The sequence below is a fragment of the Cetorhinus maximus genome, chromosome 2 (assembly GCF_964194155.1).
Source record: "Cetorhinus maximus chromosome 2, sCetMax3.hap1.1, whole genome shotgun sequence".
Classification (NCBI taxonomy): domain Eukaryota; kingdom Metazoa; phylum Chordata; class Chondrichthyes; order Lamniformes; family Cetorhinidae; genus Cetorhinus; species Cetorhinus maximus.
The window spans coordinates 175,420,662-175,440,905 of record NC_135880.1 but is presented as its reverse complement, the minus strand read 5'-3'; the positions used below and the strand labels follow the sequence as shown (position 1 = coordinate 175,440,905).

The following is a 20,244-nucleotide window of genomic DNA, read 5'->3' as shown; positions in this document are numbered from 1 at the left end:
TGACTCTGTTTCACTCTCCACTGATGCTGCCTGACTTGCTGAGCACTTCCAGAATTTTCTGTGTTTACTTATGTGACACCTGCAGAGGTACCTACATTAGTTGTAGCAACCTTTTTGAAGTCTTTGTCCAGGAAATGTGTTGGGACTGGAAGTAACTTTTAGTTGTTTGATAGTACAGAACTTGAGTATTGCTGAAAAAAAAAGACATACTGTCAAAGCTTTTTGTCTTGCACTCATCAGGACAGATTCACAAGAGATAAAGGGAACAGCAATTTATACTGCATGAGAAGAGAGTGCTGACTGGTTGGCAATTGGACTCTGATTGGTAGAGGTGTTGCCATGGAGAATGCACCAGTTAACTGCCAAGTATTTGTTTAAATTAAAACAGGATAGGGTCCTTCACACACAGGACCCTGTCCTTTGCAGGCAGAAGGAGCATGCCTGCACTTTGCGTCTTTTTCAACTAAACAAAAGCTTGGGTGACAGCCATTCCCTGGTTCATTCCCCATGGCTATGCCTTGGCCAATCAGAGGTGACCTGCCTGGTTTGAATTTAAACAAAAGCTTGGCAGTTAACTGTTCCCTGGTGCATTCTCCATGGCAACACCTCTACCAATCAGTGTCCAATTGTCAACCAATCAGCACTCTCTTATGCAGTATAAATTGCAGTTCCCTTTATTATTGGTATTCTTGTGAGTCTGTCCTGAAGAGTGCAAGACAAAAAGCTTCAACAGCATGTCTCATTTTTCAGCAATACTGAAGTAACTTTTATTTCTTTACTTTTACCCATTACCACAAAATCTTTTGTCATTTAATTTCTCCTGGCCCTTCATTCTATGACAGACCTTCCGTTCTGTTCCTCCTCCCCCCTTCCCCCATCTCGTGTCACATGCTCGAAATCTACTACATCTCTGTCTTTCCTCAGTTCTGATGAAGGGTCTTCATGACCAGAAACATTAATTCTGTTTCTCTCCACAGATGCTGCCTGGCCTGCTGAGCATTTCCAGCATTTTCTGTTTTGTTTACAGAGGACAGGAGATTTGTTTTGGTAACTAAACTAATACTAGACCAAGGGTCCACAACCTGCGGCTCATTAAAGACTCTTGCGGCTCCAGTCCTTGATCGATCGAACACGCTTTGATGGTAATTAAACCGCTTCTTTAATTTTTTTTTAACTTCTATTAACATTCTACCTGTGAAGAAGGATTGTTCAATTAATAATTTTTTTGTTAAAATCTTTAAAATGTTGTTGAAATGTGTCTCTTGTTTTTCACCAGTTTTGGCATTTAAGTAACAGCATTGGAGCTCGTAAATATTACATTTTTGACTAAATTTTAAAAAATGGTTCTTTTGATTAAAGTTGCCAACTGCTGTACTAGACAAAGATGGCTTGCAGAGCTCTGGGCTGCAAAGGGGAAAGTCATCAGCCTAAGTTCTAAGTTGCTGGTCACTAACAAGTGAAGGAGGCCGGGAGTGAGTGTGTGTCTTTGGCTGATGTGTGAGGACTCGTTGGTCTGAGCAGTGATACCCTCTGGAAGATCAATCTGTCAACACTCACTGTCTGGACTCACAGGGAATGGTCAGTTGGGAGACCAGCAGAGTTCAGACTGTGTCTATTAAACCATGGAAGAGACAAGGGGGCAAAACAAAAATTTTTTTCCAACAACAATTATATAAGGCCTTTGACATAATAAAATGTCTCATGTTTTGCAAGAGCATTATAAAACAAAGTATGACACCGAGACACATAAGGAAATATTAGGTCAGATAACCAAAATCTTGGTCAAACAGGTAGGTTTTAATGAGCGTCTTAAAGGAGGAGAGAGGGACAGCAAGGCAGAGAGTTTTAGGGAGGAAAATCCAGAGCTTTGGGCTCAGGCAGCTGAAGGCACAGCCACCAACGGTGGAACGATTAAAATAAGGGATGCTGAAGAGTCCAAAATTAGAGGAGTGCAGATATCTCAGAGGGTTGTGGGTCTGTAGGAGATTCCGGAGATAGATTGACCATGAAAGGATTTGAAAATATGGATGAGAAATTTAAAATCAAGATGCTCTTGACCGAGAGCCAGTGTAGATCAGCGAGCACAGGGGATGATAGGTGAACGGGACTTGATGTGAGTTAAGACGCGGGCAGTAGAGTTTTGGTTGACCCCAAGTTTATGGAGGGTAGAATGTGGGAGATCATCCAGGAGTGCATTGGAATATTCAAGTCTGGAGGTAGCAAGGGCATGAATGAGGGTTTCAGCAGCCGATGAGCTAAGACAGGGGCGATGTCGGGGAATGATACGGAGGTGGAAATAGGCGGCCTTACTGATAGCTCAAATATGATGACAGAAACTCATCGCAGGATCAAATGTGACACCAAGATTGCAAACAGACTGGTTTAATCTCAGACGGTTGCCAGGGAGAGGATGGAGTTGGTAGCTAGGGAACTGAGTTTGGAGTTCATTGAAACAAAACATGTCTCTAACTGGGACCCTGAACTGAATATTACAATAACCTTGTATATAATAGCGTGCATTGTTTTATGCAGATATACAGATGACAGGGTTAGATTATTGAGGAAATAATTTAATAATTCAGGAGATGAGCTTTACACCCCACACAGTTCTTGCATTGGGCATCCCATCATTTTATTGGAACAGTGGTTATCCAAATGAATAAAAATTGGGCCAATTATTTCAACGTCAGTCCTATTCTAAAGGTTTTGCATTAGATGGGAGGGACATTGGGAGTTTAAACACTGTTAGAGGTTTTGTAGTTATTGAAACAGGTAGTGGCACAAGTCCCAAATTCGACCACACAGCGAACTTCCAGTAACTGCCTCTCTTCGTCACCTACATGAAGATAAATAAATTGGAAGACTTTACCACTGATGAAAACTCAACAAATACTCATGATAAAAGAGAGTTGGGGTGGATGATGAATTTGATTATATGAAACGACCTCATTAATGCATCCATAAAGATTTCCTTTGATTGGTGTTCTAGGAAAATCATAATCACTTTGTTTTGAACAATAACAAGAAGTTGCATTTATATAGTGCCTTTAACATAGTAAAATGTTTCAAGGTGCTTTGCAGGAACATTATCAAACTAAATCTTTTGTCCCAGAACCACATAAGGAGATATTGGGACCCGGAGGTAGGCTTTAAGGAGCATCTTAAAAGAGGACAGTGAAGTGGAGAGGCAGAGGTTTAGGGAGGGTATTCCAAAGCATTGGGCCAAGACAGCTGAAGCCATGATCGCCAATGGTAGAGTGATGAAAAGAGGAAATACTCAAGAGGTCAGAATTAGATGATCTCAGAGGGTTTTAGGGCTGGAGAAGGTTACAGAGATAAGGAGAAGGCAAGGTCAAGGAAGGATTTGAAAACAAGCATGAGAATTTTAAAACTGAGACATTGCTGGACCAGGAGTCAATGTAGGTCAGTGAGTTAAGGGGGGGATGGGTGAAAAGGACTTAGTGTGAGTTAGGCTATGGGCAACAGGGTTTTGAATGAAGTCAGGTTTATGGAGGGTGCAAAGTGAGAATCCTGCATGCAGAAATCAGTAGTCTTTTCCATCATCCAGCTGGACATTTTCACCCATTAACTGCCTAGCAAATTGCTTCAAGTGTTTATCACTTTTGGGGGTCAATTTTGAATGCATTTTCACTTTGCATTAAAGACCATAATGAGCTGAAAATAGGTTTGGTAGCCTTAATGCTCCCTCAAAATTGGCTGGCTCCATTTTGAAAAGTGCCTAGCACTGGGTGTCTGATGCACTGGTCTGATTCAGGAGATAGATCCTCTTAATACAGAAATCAGTGGCATACACCATTGTTAGTCGCATGCACTCAGTGGGCCAAAAATACTAAATAATCATGGGGCAAAAGAGTGGGGGAGGAAATAAATATAATAACTATCACTAGAGAAAAAGTACTAGGGAAACTAATGGGGCTAAAGGCCAATGAGCCACCTGGACCTGATGGGTTGCATCCTAGGATATTAAAGGAAATAGCTGCAGAGATAATGGATGCACTGGTAGTAATCTTCCAAGAATCTTTAGATTCTGGAAAAGTCCCAGAGGATTGGAAAACTGCCAACATAACACCCTTAGTCAAAAAGGGAGGGAGACAAAAAAACAGGTAACTATAGGCCAGTTAGCTTAACATCTATCATTGGGAAAATGTTGGAGTCTATTATAAAGGATATAATAGCAGAGCATTTAGAAATGCATAATATAATCAAGCAGAGTCAGCATGGCTTCATGAAGGGGAAATCATGCCTGACAAATTTATTAGAATTCTTTGAGGAGGTAACACGTAGGATAGATAAAGGGGAACCAGCAGATGTAATATATTTGGATTTCCAAAAGGCGTTCGATAAGGTGCTGCACATAAGGCTTCTTAATAAGATAAGAGCCCGTGGTGTTGTGGGTAGTATATTAGCTAACTAATAGAAGACAGAGAGTTGGGATACGGAGGGCATTTTCAGGATGGCAACCTGTAACTAGTGGAGTGCCACAGGGATCAGTCCTGGGGCCACAATTATTTACAATGTATATTAACGACTTGGATGAGGGAAGTGAATGTACTATTGCCAAGTTTGAGGATGACACAAAAATAGGTGGGAAGGCAAGTGGTTGAGGATGACACAAAGAGTCTACAGAGGGATATAGACAGGTTAAGTGAGTGGGCAAAAATGTGGCAGATGGAACATAATGTTGGAAAGTGTGAGGTTATGCACTTTAGCAGGAAGAATTAGAGGAGCTGAATATTATTTAAATGGAGAAAGACTGAAGAAAGCTGTAGCACAGAGAGATTTGGGGGTCCTCGTGCATGAATCCCAAAAAACTAGCATACAAGTTCAGCAGGTAATAGGGAAGGCAAATGGAATGTTGGCCTTTATTTCAAAGGGAATGGAGTATAAAAATAGGGAATTCTTGCTAAAATTATACAAGGCACTAGTTAGACCACGCCTAGAATACTGTGAACAGTTTTGGTCCCCTTATCTAAGGAAAGATATACTGGCATTGGAGGCAGTCCAGAGAAGGTTCACTAGGTTGATCTCGGGGATGGAGGGATTTTCTTATGAGAAGAGGTTGAGTAGGTTGGGCTGTACTCATTGGAGTTTAGAAGAATGAGAGGCAACCTTATTGAAACATATAAGATTCTTAGGGGGTTTGACAGGGTAGATGCTGAGAGGTTGTTTCCCCTTGTGGGAGAGTCTAGGACCAGAGGGCATAATCTCAGAGTAAGGGGGCGCCCATTTAAAACAGAGATGAGGAGGAACTTCTTCTCTCAGAGGGTAGTCAATCTGTGGTATTCTTTACTGCAGAGGGCTGTAGAGGCTGGGTCGGTAAGTATATTCAAAGCTGAGATAGACATTTTTAATCAGTAAGGGAATCAAGGGTTAAGGGGAAAAGTCAGGAAAGTGGAATTGAGGATTATCAGATCAGCCATGATCTCATTGAATGGCGGAGCAGACTTGATGAGCCGAATGGGTTACTCCTGCTCCTATGGTCTTATGGGTTATCTGTCCACAGGAACAACACAGCCAAAGTGGTTTCTCTCCTCGCTTGGCATCCACAAACACCCATCATTGAACAGGGACTGGTAAATAGCAACTGCAGCCGTGGCTCTATTGGTAGCACTCTCATCTCTGAATCAGAAGCTATGGGTACCCACATGGGTCCTAATGATGCCTGTCTCTTTGTGGGGTATGTGGAACATTCCTTGTTCCAAACCTACTCAGGCTCCCTGCCCCAACTCTTTTTCCAGTACATTGATGACCATATCGGTGCCGCTTCCTGCTCTCGCCCAGAACTGGCAAACTTAGTCAACTCCAATTTTGAAGTAGAGTCATATTGGACTCGAAACGTTAACTCGGTTTCTCTCTCCACAGATGCTGCCAGGCCTGCTGAGTATTTCAGCACTTGCTGTTTTCATTGGAGTTTTTCCCCAGTGTCCTGGCCAATACTTATCCCTCAATCAACATCACTAATACAGGTTATCTGGTCATTATAATATTGCTGTTTGTGAGAACTTGCTGTATTCAACTTGGCTGCCGTGTTTCCCACATTACAACAGTGACCAGACTTCAATAAATACTTTGTTGCCTATAAAGCAATTTGAAATGCCTGACAGTCGTGAAAGGCGCTATATAAATGCAATTCTTTCTTTCAGATGAAAAGACTACATATTGATGAGGAGAAGATTGCAGTTTATGAATCCTATCCTTTCTGTCTTTTATCTGGTTCAAAATTGAACATTGAATTTTCAGTGATCTTCTAGCTGTGATCAGCTAATAAAGTGTAATACTTTGCAGCAGGGATCATTTCATTACAGTGTATTTCCTACCTGTATTCCCAAACTTTCCATTTGCACATGTCTGCAAACGAGGGAAACATCGGTCAACAACGCAACCTAATTAAAAGGAAAAACAGTGAAGAGAGGATTTCAACAAAGTCAACATTCTAAAAAAATTCAAGTTATAAACAAAACTTTTTAAGGTAAATTGCAAAAGAACCAGGGGTGAGACGAGGAGAATGTTTTTCATGCGTAAAGAGCTGTTGTGATCTGGAATGCACTGGCTGAAGGATCAATAGAAGCGGATTCAATAGTATCTTCCAAAGAGTTTTCTGTGGATTACATAAGGGAGATGTACTTGAAAGGGAGAAAATTACAAGGCTATGTGGGAACAGCAGTGGAGTGGGACTAATTCAACAGCTCTTTCAAAGAGCCAGTGCAGACACGATGGGCCAAATGGCTTCCTTCGGTGCTGTGAGGTTCTATGAATTCATGGTGTGATGTGACCATTGTCTTGGAGAGACTGGTCATTTAACTTGGGAAATATGATGCCTTGGGTGAGACAATTTCACTTGACTCATCGTAACATTTTCTATCATGTTATCTGCTGACCACACAACTGATGACTCCAGAGCACAAGCCAGCACACCCGGGTTGATGCATAAAATGTGATAGAGCAGAGTGCTGGTGTGTCGAAATGCGTCCACTGTCTGGACCATTTGAGGGGGGATCCCTGCGTAACTCTGCAGAGAGGAGGTGTCAAGAATTGTTGTGGTCTACTGCAATGCTGCACAACTTCGCCATCATGAGGGCACAGCCCTTGCCACTGGCTACACAGCAGCAGCATGAGGAAAAGGGAAAAGGCAGGAGGTAAGGCAACCCCTTTCTGACCTGGGCTGTCCGTGAAGAACTCAACGAGTACAATACCAGTAACGACAACCGAAATGCTCCATTCACCTCCATGAAGTGGATCTGGTTCTTATACTGTGCCAGTCAGACGCACATCAATGTGAATTCAGCACACAGTACAAAATGGGCAACATTAGTTGACTGTTATTGAAGACACTGGAGGAAGTGACTTCACACTGGTACGGTTGGGCTCTGGTTATGGTTATGGTCATTATAAATTAGTTTGGCATTGGGAGGCAGCAAGCAGCAATTCTTCCCTGGGTTGGAGAACATTTTTATGAAGCTCAGTTGCTGCAATTGTACAGTATGGAGGGGAGAATAGAATTCCTGTGGTAGCCATGTGCAGTGACATCAGTGTATTCCAAAAGAACATATTCATTGTGTTATTTACAGAAGAAAAGACTGAGAGGAAATTTGATTGAGGTTTTCAAAATTGATTGACAAGGGAGTCAAAGGTTGTAGGGGGTACGAAGGAAAGTGGAGTTGAGGCCGAGATCAGATCACCATGATCTTATTGAATGGCCCAGTAGGCTGGAGGGGCCGAATGACCTACTCCTGCTCCTAATGCATATGTAAAATTATAAGGGACCTGGACAGAGTAGATAGCAAGAAACTGTTCCCATTGGCAGAAGGGTTGAGAAGCAGAGGACAATGATTTAAGGTGATTGGCTAGAGAACCAAAGGTGACATGAGGAACAACTTTTTTTTTTTACACAGCAAATGGTTAGTATCTTCAATGTACCACCTGAGAGTGTGGTGGAGGCAGATTCAATTGAGGCTTGCAAAAGGGAATTGGATCATTAACTGAAGAGAAAAAATTTGCAGAGAGCAAGGCCATTAATTGCCAAGAAATCAAATAGGGAATCTGGAAGAAAATTCTTCACCCAAAAAGTGGTAGGAATGTGGAATTTGCCACCACAGGGTGTGGTTGAAGTGATTAGTGTAGATGTGTTTAATGGGAGGCTCAATAAGCATTTGAGAGAGAAGGGGATAGAGGGTTACGATGTTAAGAGTTAGATAACGAAAGACGGGAGGAGCTCAAGTGTGGCAAAAATGCTGACATCGACTGGTTGGGCCAAATGGCCTGTTTTTGTGCTGTATATTCCATATAACCGTATGTAATCAAAGTGGTTGACATCAAAAGGAAAGAGGATAAGGTAAGGGCATCACTACAATATCCACAGCCACTGATGGCATATTTCAGCTCTATGTAGCTGGGTAGGGGTGGGTGCGGGTGGGGTGGGGTGGGGTGAGGGAGGGGAGGGGAGGGGAACAAGGACTAATGAATTTAGTTGGAGCGAATCACATTCTGAAGGTACCATTGGCTACTTCCTTGGGGGACCGAACTCAAGTACTCAAGGCAATGGCACACAAACATGACAAAAAGAATGAATGTCTGATCCTCTTTCCCAGTTAGCACGAGCATTTCCTGCTTTTCCATGTTGTGGCTTTTTGAAGTTGGTGAGAAATTAAATCCAATTTAATATACATTTGTACTGTCACAAAGGCGTTAGAACAGAACTATTTTTATATTAATTCCCCATATACTTGATTCAATACACAAAATATTATAGCAGAGTGAGATTACTGAGAGAAATGGGTCACCACATTGTGCTTTCTAGTATAGGACTGGGCACCGGTCTCATCTCATAACCTTGGAGGGGAGGTGACGTAGGTTCACCAGATCAAAAAGAGTTAAATTATTGGGGACTATTGGAGTATAGAAGATTATAGAGTAATCTAATTATGGTGTTTAAGATGGCTGAAGGAGTTGATAGGGTAGATAGAGAGAAACTATTTCTTCTGGTGGGGGGAGCCTAGAACAAAGGTTTAAAGTTAGAGCTAGGCTGTTTAGGGCTGATGTCAGGAAGCACTTCTTCACACAAAGGGTAGTGGAAATCTGAAACTCTTGCCCCCACCAAAAAGCTGTTGAGGCTGGCGGTCAACTTAACACTTCAATATTGAGAGTGGTAGATTTTTGTTGGTTAAGGGTATTAAGCTATGAATCCAAGGCAAATAGTTGGAGTTAAGGTACGGATCAACCATAATCTAACTGAATGGTAGAACAGATGCAAGGGACTGAATGGCCTTCTCCTGTTCCTATGTTTTGAAGTCAGTCCTGACTAACAGGATGAAGTTCCTTCCCTCAACAACTGTAAAAGTTCTAAGCAAAATAAGTTTGAACAGGTTCCAATCAGTTCGCCAACTCAAGTCGGATGTAGTCTTGCACAGTTCATCATGTGATCTTCAGCCTCCAGCTGCTCAATCCCTATGTTCCTGACGTTCGTCACCTGAATGTTTGTCTTCAAGATGTCCGCCTTCCCATGGCCAACTGGAAAGCCAAATGACTCTTCGTTGGATGATTCTTGACTGTCAGTCAAACAATCTTAGCCTCCCCAATCTCCAATTTTTCTTTACAATTCATAAACCAGAGTGTAAAAAGAAAAAACACGATTGTTTTTAAATGCCCTATAACTTCTCTGCTGGGTTGCTGGTAATATTTTCCATGAAATTTATCTGCAACTCCTAGAGACACCAGGAGATTACTGGAGGGTTGCTCCTTGTCAGCCCATCCCTAATTTTAACAAACTGTCAGCTTGGCGCAGTGTTACACGCTCACCGCCGAATTAGAAAACTGTTGGTTCAGGCCCACTCCAAGACTCAATAGACCACACAATCTTGGCCAACGCTTCACTGCGACGCCTCAGCACTGAGGGAACACTATGTTGTTGGAGAGGCTGTCTTTTGGATGAGACATCAAACTGAAGTATCTTCTAACACGTTCAAATGAATATGATAAACCCTATGCACTATTCAAGGAAGAGCATTCTCCTTGAACGAGGAATCCAATTAGTCCCATCCTCCCCTGTTCTTTGTTGGTGAGACCACACATGGAGTATCATATGCAGTTTTGGTCTCCTTACCTAAGGAAAGATATACTTGCCATAGAGGAAGTGCGATGAAGGTTCACCAAACTAATTCCTGGGATGGCAGGATCATCCTCTGAGGAAAGATTAAATAGACTGGGCCTTTATTCTCTGGAGTTTAGAAGAATGAGAGGTGATCACATTCAAATATGCAAAATTCTTACAGGGCTCAACAGGGTAGATATAGGAAGGATGTTTCCCCTGGCTGGGGGGCTCTAGAACCAGAGGGCACATACTCAGAATAAGGGGCAGGCCATTTAGGTCTGAGAGGAGGGGGAATTTCTCCACTGGGGTGGTGAATCTTTGGAATTCTCTACTCCAAAGGGCTGTGGAGGCTCAGTCATTGAGTATGTTCAAGAGAGAAAGTGACAGATTTTTACATGTTAAAAGCATCAATGGATATGGGGATAGTGCAGGAAAATGGTGTTGAAATAGATCAGGCATGATCTCATTGAATGGTAGAGTGGGCTCGAAGGGCTGAATGGCCTACTCCAGCTCCTATTTCGTATGTTCTTATGTTTCCTGAAAGAACTTCATTTTTTTTTTTCTTTTCAAGTAATTATCCAATTCCCTTTTGAAACTGAATCTGTTTCCACTGATCTTCCAGGCAATGCGTATCAACCTAAAAAAATGTTCATTATCCCCCGTGGATTTTTTTGTCAATTATCTTCAACATGTCCTCTGCTTATGAATCCTCCTTCCACTGGAAACAATTTCTCCCTATCTGCTCTATCAAAACCCCTCATGATTTTGAACGCCTCTATCAAATTTCCCCTTAATCTTCGCGGCCCTAAGGAGAACAATCCCAGATCCATATGTCTCCTATTACTGAAGTTCCACATCCCTGGTAATACTTTGGTAAATTTCTTTTGCACCCTCTTAAGGCCTTTAAATCTTTCTTGAAGTGTGGTGTCCAGAATTGGACACAGTTCTCCAGCTTAGGCCCACCAGTGATGCATAAGTGTTTACCATAACCTCCTTGCTTTTGTACTCCTGTAGGACTTCCATTCCGTTCCATGAGTGCTCTGCCCAAAGGCAGGTCCTTGCCTCATTGTGTGCTGATGCTTCATCTTGAGCTGTTTTCTTGGCAGTTTTTGTCAGTGGTGGCCTTCCACTCTCTGGGGCTGGGTGAGGAGCCACGTCTCAAGTCTGCCTCAGCCAGAACGGGAATTAAACCCATGCTGTTGGCATAATTCTGAAACACATGCTAACCATCTAGCCAGCTGAGCAAACTGGCCTCCTTGTTGGACTTATACTTGGGAAATGACCATCTGGGCAACGTACCAGATGGATGTTGGTGCCCATAGGACTATCAACGGGAATAAGTCTCCAACCTCTGGAAGAATATGAAGTAAAACATTGACATACTCATTCCATATTACATACTTCTTTCAATGTGAAATCCTGGCGGAGTTTATAACAAACATGCAGGAAGTGGTTAGTGTTTATCGGGCTACACTATATAACTGTGTGTGCTTGGATGGCAGTTTTTCTCCCTGAGATGTCCTTTGTTTCTTCACATATAGAACACAGGTAACGACTCCACTATACTATACAGAATATCACAAAGGCTAAAACGTCACATCAGCAAAACATTTAATTTAATCGATTCCTACCGTATTTTTCTTCAGTTGTGTCAGCTTCACTAATCAAAGGCTCAGACCTTTTGGAAAAGTACACTAAAGTATCAAGAAAACAAACCTGAGAGATGGTCGTACAAGAGAATGAAGACATTATATTAAAAGCCAACGTTTAACTCACACTGGAGAAGGTTTTCTCGGTCCACAGCTGCTTCAGGAAGCCATTGTCTTCCTACATGGTCATTTTTCATTGGCTGATTTTAATTTTAACTCCCAAAACAAGGGGTGCTGAGGCCAATTATACAAATCAGCCTCCCCACTACCATCCCTGCCCAAACTAGGGGCTGAATGATATGTGGATACTTCCAAGCCTGCCGCCCAAAGACACCGAATAAAGCACCAATTGGGCCAATTAAGAGTGCTGGGCGGGTCCCAGACTATAGACTGAGAATATCCCGCCCAATCGGAGTAGAAGGGAAGGATATCCAGTGTTGCAGCTCATTGGCTGTGACCCGAATCGAGGTCACAGGCTGTAATTTAAAGGGTTGCCCTGGCCTCTTTAGCTGCGCAATGCAGAAATGGCCCGTCTGCATAAGGTCTCAGGTTCTTAAATCATGAATTGAAGTCTGTATACATCTACTTCTCCAAAAAAGCATTTCCAGTGGTCAAAGAACACTGAACAGCCAAGATTTAACTCTGCCCTCAGACAATCCACCATTACAGCCTGCCTGATGTGCAAACGGGAAATTAGGCTGATGTAAATTCCATTCTAAAAGCATTTTATTCCATTCTGCACGCATTATCGCAGTCAATTGCCTTTTTAATGAGCACAACCAGCCTATTACCTTCAATTTGTATAGCACGGGCAGACTCCTGATTTCCAAACTGCCCGCTAACTGTATTATCCCAGACTGGTGTGATGACACTGGAAATGCAACCCGATGTCTTCGCGTTCGGTAATACGTTGGAGCGTATGCGTTTTGCTCCTGTTTTTGGATGGTATTATTCAGGCCTAGCTAACTCAATATAGATATACAGGTCAGGGGCTAGGAATCCTGGGGCGAGTTACTCACCTCCCCACTCCCCAAAGTCTGTCCACCATCTACAAAGCACAGGTCAGGAGTGTGATCGAATAATCCCCACATGTCTGGATGAATGCAGCTCCAACAACACTCAAGAAACTTGACACCATCCAGGACAAAGCAGCCCGCTTGATTGGCAACCCAACCACAAACATTCACTCCCTCCACCATTGATGCAAAGTGGCAGCAGTGTGTACCATCTACAAGATGCACTGCAGGAACTCACCAAGCCTCCTTAGCCAGCACCTTCCAAACCCACGACCACTACCATCTAGAAGGACAAGGGTAGCAGATAGATGGGAACACCACCACCTCCAAGTCACTCACCATCCTGATTTGGGAATATATCGCTGTTCCTTCACTGGGTCAAAACTCCTTCCCTAATAAAACTGTGGGTGTACCTACACCACAGGAGCTGCAGTGGTTCAAGAAGGCAGCTCACCACCACTTTCTCGAGGGCATTTAGGGATGGGAGATAAATGCTAGCCAGCAGTGCCCATATCCCATGAATGAATTTTTTAAAAATTGCAGGTTGACAAAATGTTTTCCAAAGTGCCAGTCAGTTTATAAAGACTTGGACAGGGCCAGGAGCTACACTGCTTCAGCAGGAGGTCTCACTGTTGGATGGAACACATTTTACAGACATAACAAGGCTTCTTTCTTCTGCTCCACCTCCCACTCAATACCCCTGTCCTCCTCACCCGTGCAGCCCTGTAATCCCCTGGGAGAGGCAAAACAAGGAACAAAACTAGGGGCAACAAGGGAAAGGTACTCTCAAAAATTTCTCTCCGACCTCCTTACGCTACAACAACAATTTACACCTAAGATAAATTGGAAGGTAAATTAAAGGCAACAGGTTCCTGAGACCGATGAGGATTAGCTGGACAACACACACAACTAAGTGAGGAAATTTTGAGGAAAGCAGGCACACAAGAACTTCTACAAATGATCGTCAAGAGACAATTATAATTCCTTAGGCACGTACATAGGAGAGAGAAACTAGAATGTCTGGTGGTGACTGGTAAAGCTGAGGGTAGAAGAGCAACTGGGAGACAAAGGAGGAAATAGACCGACAGAAGCAGAACAGGTATAAGATTTGAGAACAAAACCAAAATGTTGACCGTTATCAAAGATCCTGAAAGTCGCAGAGCCATGATCGCTGACATTGCAAAACGTGGCACCTGAAGAAGAAGCACTTTTAATACAGGGCTCAGCAACTTTTCAGAAATGGTGTGCCGGCTCTTCATTTATTCAGTCTAATTTAAGGTTTCGCGTGCCAGTAATACATTTTAATACATTATAAAAAGCCTCTATATATAATTACCCCATAACCTCCCCTCCAACTTCCTCCCCAAACATCCCTCGTCCAACACCCCCTCCCCTCAAGCTCCCCACACCACCCCCACCTCCTCCAACCCCCTACCCCTCCAATCTCCCTCCCCCACCTCTTCTCCACCTCCCCCCCAAACCCCCACCCCCTCTCCACCTCCCCCCAACCCCCACCCCCTCCCCAAACCCCCACCCCCTCTCCACCTCCCCCCCAACCCCCACCTCTCCCCAACACCCCTCCCCAAACCCCCACCCCCTCTCCACCTCCCCCCCAACCCCCACCTCTCCCCAACACCCCACCCCCTCCCCAACACCCTGACATGCCCCCCACACCACACACAGCATCCAATTAATTCTAGAATTGCAGGGATTTGACCTACCGTTTTTCACTTGAGAGCTCTCTCCTGACAGTTGCCACTCTGATGCTGACCTTCGAGCAGCTTCAGCTTTCTGGCGGGCTTTTCGAAAATAAAATATCGGAGTCACCCTGCTGCCTGAAGGTTGGAAGCAGCAGCGCAACAACTCCGTGAAATCCTTTTGTTTCTGACATCTTTGGCAATCTCTCCTTTGCCTCTACCTATCACTGGCCCTCTATCCAGCTCCACCTGTCCCAACCCCCCTTAAGCAGCCTATATTTCACCACATTTCCTATTCCTCTTCAATTCTGATGGAGAGTCGTACGGACTGGAAACGCTAACTCTGCCTTCCTCTCCACAGACGCTGTCAGACATGCTGAGTTTTTCCAGCGATTTTTGTTTTTGTTTCAGATTTCCAGCATCCGCAGTGTTTTGCTTTTACCTCAGTGAAATTGACACTGACACCGACAGACCGGCTTTAAAAAGACCGGGACGCTCCAGCTCTGATGTTTTTAAGGCAGTCTGTCATGCCTGCGGCTCTGGCTGCTCAGATTGGACGATCGTCTCACATGCCAGCTTTGGCACGCATGCCATAGGTTGCCGTCCCCTGTTTTAATATATCAAAACATCCAAGGGCTGGAGGCGCGCAGTGTTTGCAGGTGGAACTTTGCACTGACCAATGGGTTTGGAGATGCAATATGAAACTCAGCTCATGTTAGAGCAAAGCATTGAGAACAGGCTCAGCGTGAGCGAGCAAGCAGCTGGGGAAAGGAATGGGATTGGCAGAAAGGGAGCTTTGACCTCAGCCTTGCCAGATCTAGCTGGGCGATGTCAGGCACACAGTCAGTCAGGAAGCTCAGCTAAAAATCAGGGACTCTCAGCCGATGGTGGAGATTAGGAAACAGGGTGTCGTTAGAATGTACGGCATAAAAGCTTTCGAGGCTTTTGTGTTGGTGCTTTTATATGGCATTAACATAAGTGTTCTCCCTGGTGTCCTGGCTACTATTTATCCCTCAACCAACACCGCTAACATAGATTATGTGGACATTATCACATTGCTGTTGGTGGGAGCTGGCTGTGCAAGGCATATTTGCAGCATTTCCTACATTACAACAGTGACTACACTTCAGAAGTAATTCATTGGCTGCAAAGCTCTTTGGGACATCCTGAGGTCTTGAATGCCGCTATAGAAATGCAATATTTAGTTGTATTTTTCCGAGGAAAGAAATCACAAGCCAAGAAGAATTGACGGAATAAGACAATTCTTGAACTTGTTGAGTAAAAAAGGTGCAGTATCACACACACCACGTCGGTACAGCTCGGAATGTTTGATACAAAGACCAACTTCAGAACTTACAGACAAAAGCTCGGCAGAAAGTGATGAGTTACTTCAGAGCTGGCGAAACCCAGGGAAAGACAGAACAGAAAAATGCCGTTTACCCACCTCTTTGAATGCAATAAAAGTTTACTTTTCGAAAAAGGTAATTGCCCAAAAATTACAATACGACTAAAGGGTAAATAGGCTTAACCCCAGTAGTATTGCACCCTATAACGTACGAACTTGAAAAATTAACGATAGATGCAATATAGCACCCTAATAAACTTGAAAAAAAAATACCATAGATAAATATTTGTAGGCAACTACAAACAGCCACGGAATAGTAGATTGTACCTGCATTCAGAACAGCCTGAACACAAATGGACAAGCAGACAAATAGTTAAACTCTACCTCTTCTTATCCTGGACTTCAGTTGATCTTGGACGGCTTCATTGGGATCTACAATGAAAGCACAAAAAGAGAAGGGATTTGGGGATGATGTCAGGTTAAGAACAGAGAGATACTCAGAAACAAGACGTACCAGTGATCGCAGTGAGGAGGAAAAGAAATGCAAGGAGTTGTTGCATTTTCCCTGTCAATCCTCTCCCCGTGATTACACCCCTATTCCTGTCTGTCAGTGCGTTCTGAGATACCGGGTGAGGGAAGGTATTTATAGGGAAGATCAGAATGGCTGATTGTTAATTGGCTGCTGGATTGTGCATAGCTTTAATGTCTCTTGAAAAAACAAGTTGCATTTTTGTTAATGAGGGCTGTGCAGGGAGACCGCTCTCCTAGGTCCTAGAGATCATCCCACCAACTGGGCATCTCAGGGCATTGAAACTCTTTCAAGTTACCAACAGTCACAGATTGCAACTCTTTCGAGTACAATCACAGTTCTTGGTTTCCGGGAGTGGGACATGAACCCACAACCCTCTGATTCAAAGGCGAGGGTGCTATGGACTGAGCCACAGCTGACACCTCAGGGCATTGAACACCAACTGAAAGCAGAACAGTAATAAATACGCCAAACATGAAGGGATCATTCAGTGATTTAGTAACCCTTTACAATCTGACGTCAAAGGGACAAGCAGGTTGACTAATACCTCGGGAATAAACTGCTAACCTCCACCCCTTGTTAGGTAATTGCACAGAACAAGCAGCAAAACTGTCCTGTTAGCAGTTGATGCTATTTGAAAGGAAACAGAAAGACCTCAGTTATGTAGCACCCTTTATGAGTACACCCCAAAGCACTTCATTGCCAACAGAGTGCTTTCGAAGTGTGGTCACCGTTGTAATGTGGGAATCACAACAGCCAATTTTGCGCACAACAAGCTCCCACAAACAGCAACGTGATAATTACCCAGATAATCCGTTAGCCAGGGCACGGGGAGAACTCCCCAGGTCTTCTTCGAATTAGCGCCATGGGATCTTTAACATCAACCTGAGAGGGAAGATGGGGCCTCCAGCAGTGCAGCACTCCCTCAGTTTTGTTACACTGGATGTGCCAGCCTAGATTTTGTGTTAGAGCCTTTGGAGTGGGGCATGATTTTATTGTCATTGATTTCATTGCTGCTTGTGGGAGCTTGCTGTGCACAGATTGACTGCTGTATTTCCTACAGTATAACAGTACATTACAAAACCAACCAGATACTCAGTGGTACCGTTAGACCATCAAAAGTCATTGCTGACCAATTTGTCCAGAGTTGAGGTATTTTGATGCAATTTTGGGAACATTACCTTTAAAATATCGATAATGCACCCGAGGTGATCCATAAGAGAATGAGAATAATTGTCAGGGTTAGGTCTCCGAATGATGGGAAAAGACACACAGAACTCAATTCATTACTGGAGATGAGTGGATGGAGTGGAAACATGAATCATGTGGTTAACATGCTGATAGCCATAGATAATGTTAACGTATGAAAGTTTTTGGACTTAGGGTGCATGCAAAAAACAGCCTGCAGCATCAGTGCTTTGTGCTGATACTATAATTCCAGTATAAGTACAGCCCAAATCCATAGTCAGGCCTGGACTAATATCAGAACAAAATGGACTGAGACTGAGGCCACAGGTTGAAAAAGAAGGCAAGTCTAATCAAAGGATATCTGCTTCCCACCTCAAATCCTCTCAACAATAACCTAAGAACCGGCAAATCTTTAACCATTAATTTTCTAGGCTCCTACCACTTTAGGTAGCTGGGCAGGCCTGTCTGCACTTTCAGAACCAACTTGAAGGTGTTATATCACCAAGGTACTGCCTGTGTTCCCTGCTCTGTCCTCAAACAATTTTGGAGTGTTTAGAAAATTAGCAACACATTGCCCGCCCAATCTCTTGATTATTGTGCGATGTGAGAAAGATGTGAATGGGAATAAAGGACAGAAAATGTGCCAGATTTTAGAGTAGAATGTTATGAACGGTGGACTTTATAAGATGGTTATGTTTTAAACTGTCTCCTTTAATTCAAGGTAAAATGGAGTAGTTTGTAGATGGGGATGTGACCTCTTGTGAAATTGCCTGGAGACAAATCCATGTAACTGAGGACAGAGGCCCAGGCCAAAAGGAGGAGGCAGCTGGTCTTCCTGCTCACAGTCTCAAAGACTGTAAGGGTCAGTCAGACAGAGAGATTTGGGGAAGAAGACCGAGAACAGGTGCTGTTATGCCAAGCTGAAGAAAAGGATTGTTTTTGGGTTAACCATCAAGCAGAGATTCCCTATTTGAAGAGACAAGGTTTGTGGAGAGTTGAAGACCAAGGAGTCGCCAGAGGGTGCCTTGCTAGTGGAAATCCATTCGATTATGTTCAGAAGATTGAGTGAGGGAACTTTGTTTAAAAGGACACTAAGTTTCACCCTGATGGGGCATAGAGAAGAGATGCTTTTGAAGCCGGGAGAAGCTTGGGACTTTACACTGTACTCTCAGCAGAGACTTGTATGTAATGTATAAGTGGGGTTTTTGGTTGTGTTAATTAGTTAATGGGGAAAATACCTTTTCTGTAGTTTTGTGTATTAGTTGCCTACTTAGTAATGTTTAGTTGATGTTGATTTTTGTTTGTTATTGTAAAAGTCTAAAAACGTGAAATCTAGTCGTGCAATTCTTTGTGTTGGTCACTGATAAATTCACACCTCCATTTAAAAGTTATTGGTCTCTAAGAGGATCATACAAAAAACAATAATGAGGTTAACTGCATCAGTGTTATTAAAATATAAATCAGACCACAGCTTTCAGCGACTGAAATCCAAACGTTCTGTCCAATTTCTGTCACTCCATCAAAAACTTTGCTATAATGACATCTCACCAATAGGCTTGCCAGTGAAATACATTGAACAGTGTTATGTTCCAGTAAGTACCTCATAGATATAGCTTAAACTCAACAGAAAAATTTAGGGTTTGCCCATTCTAGTGGAAGCTTATGTGAAAGTGCTGTTACTTAAGGGCACAATAAATATTAATTACTGCTACCATTGAAAATTAACTTTAACAAGTGTGGAGTCTCATTCCTTCAGAATGTAATTATTGCTGAAGTTTTTAAAATCTTTCTGTCTTTTTATTTCTCTCACTCTCTTAATTCAATCTTTCGTTTCCTCCCTTTATTTCACTTACTGTATCTGATTTGACATTGAACTCACTATTCTATCTGATAATTCCTGCTTCAGACTCTGCGCTGCTCATTAGCGATTCTTGGATCTGATTGATTAAGGAGATATGCAGATGCTTACCCTGTTCACAGAGGTCACAGATGCCCTGTAGTAGGTGCTGCACTTTTTGGATAGTTGGTTGACAGGAACTTACCAAGCAAGAGCCCATAGAAAGTCTGTGTGTAAGTGTAAACATAATGAATGGGCAGTGCCATTTGTTCACCCTTCAAAGCAAAACAGCCCCATGGCCTCAAAAGTGTTTCCTTCCTCGTCTTCTTGAATATATAGATAAAAACTGACTGATTATGTCCTCCAGGGTATTTTATATTTATTCTCTTCAAGGGTATAAATGACTAGTATTCACTTTAAATCCATGTGACTGCTAGGCAAGGCATATCGATTGAAATTACATGGGTCAGTGCTTCTGTATGCCAAGTTACCAAGCATGTCACGAAATATTTTAATGCATTTCTCACCCTCAAAAGTACATTTCAAAGGTTGAAAATAAAAAAATAAAACTCTAGGACAGCCTGGCTTAAAACCAGGTTACCTGCCACTCAGCCTCATTTGCCCAAGAAGACTGTCAGTTCTTAGCCACACTGGTAGGAAACATCAATAAGGCATCAAGTGTAGAAGTTGCATTATAGATATTTAAAGCTCTAGTTAGACCCCACTTAGTGTTCAGTTCTGGGCACTGCACCTCAGGAAGGGTATACTGGCCATGGAGTGGGTGCAGCACAGGTTCAGCAGGATGATGATGGAGGTGTGTTACAGTTCACTCAGGGAGTCCGAGTTGATCTGGTGACATGCACTTTTATATGCAT

General features: G+C 43.1%; 1 protein-coding gene and 1 long non-coding RNA gene across 2 annotated transcripts; one reads left to right on the top strand and one right to left on the bottom strand.

Moving 5' to 3' along the window:
- Positions 1-1,050: 1,050 nt before the first annotated feature.
- LOC144690807 (uncharacterized) lies at positions 1,051-19,239 on the top strand. Its single transcript, XR_013578971.1, has 3 exons — positions 1,051-1,142; positions 1,277-1,307; positions 18,254-19,239. It is a non-coding gene; the product is annotated as an uncharacterized LOC144690807 (long non-coding RNA).
- On the bottom strand, positions 2,555-16,412 carry LOC144690802 (uncharacterized). Its single transcript, XM_078558624.1, has 5 exons — positions 16,330-16,412; positions 16,205-16,247; positions 11,740-11,804; positions 6,339-6,404; positions 2,555-2,836 (listed from the first exon to the last, which is right to left on the bottom strand). Exons 1-5 carry the CDS (start codon positions 16,373-16,375, stop codon positions 2,736-2,738), a joined length of 321 nt encoding a protein of 106 aa, XP_078414750.1. The 5' UTR covers positions 16,376-16,412; the 3' UTR covers positions 2,555-2,735.
- Positions 19,240-20,244: the final 1,005 nt, after the last annotated feature.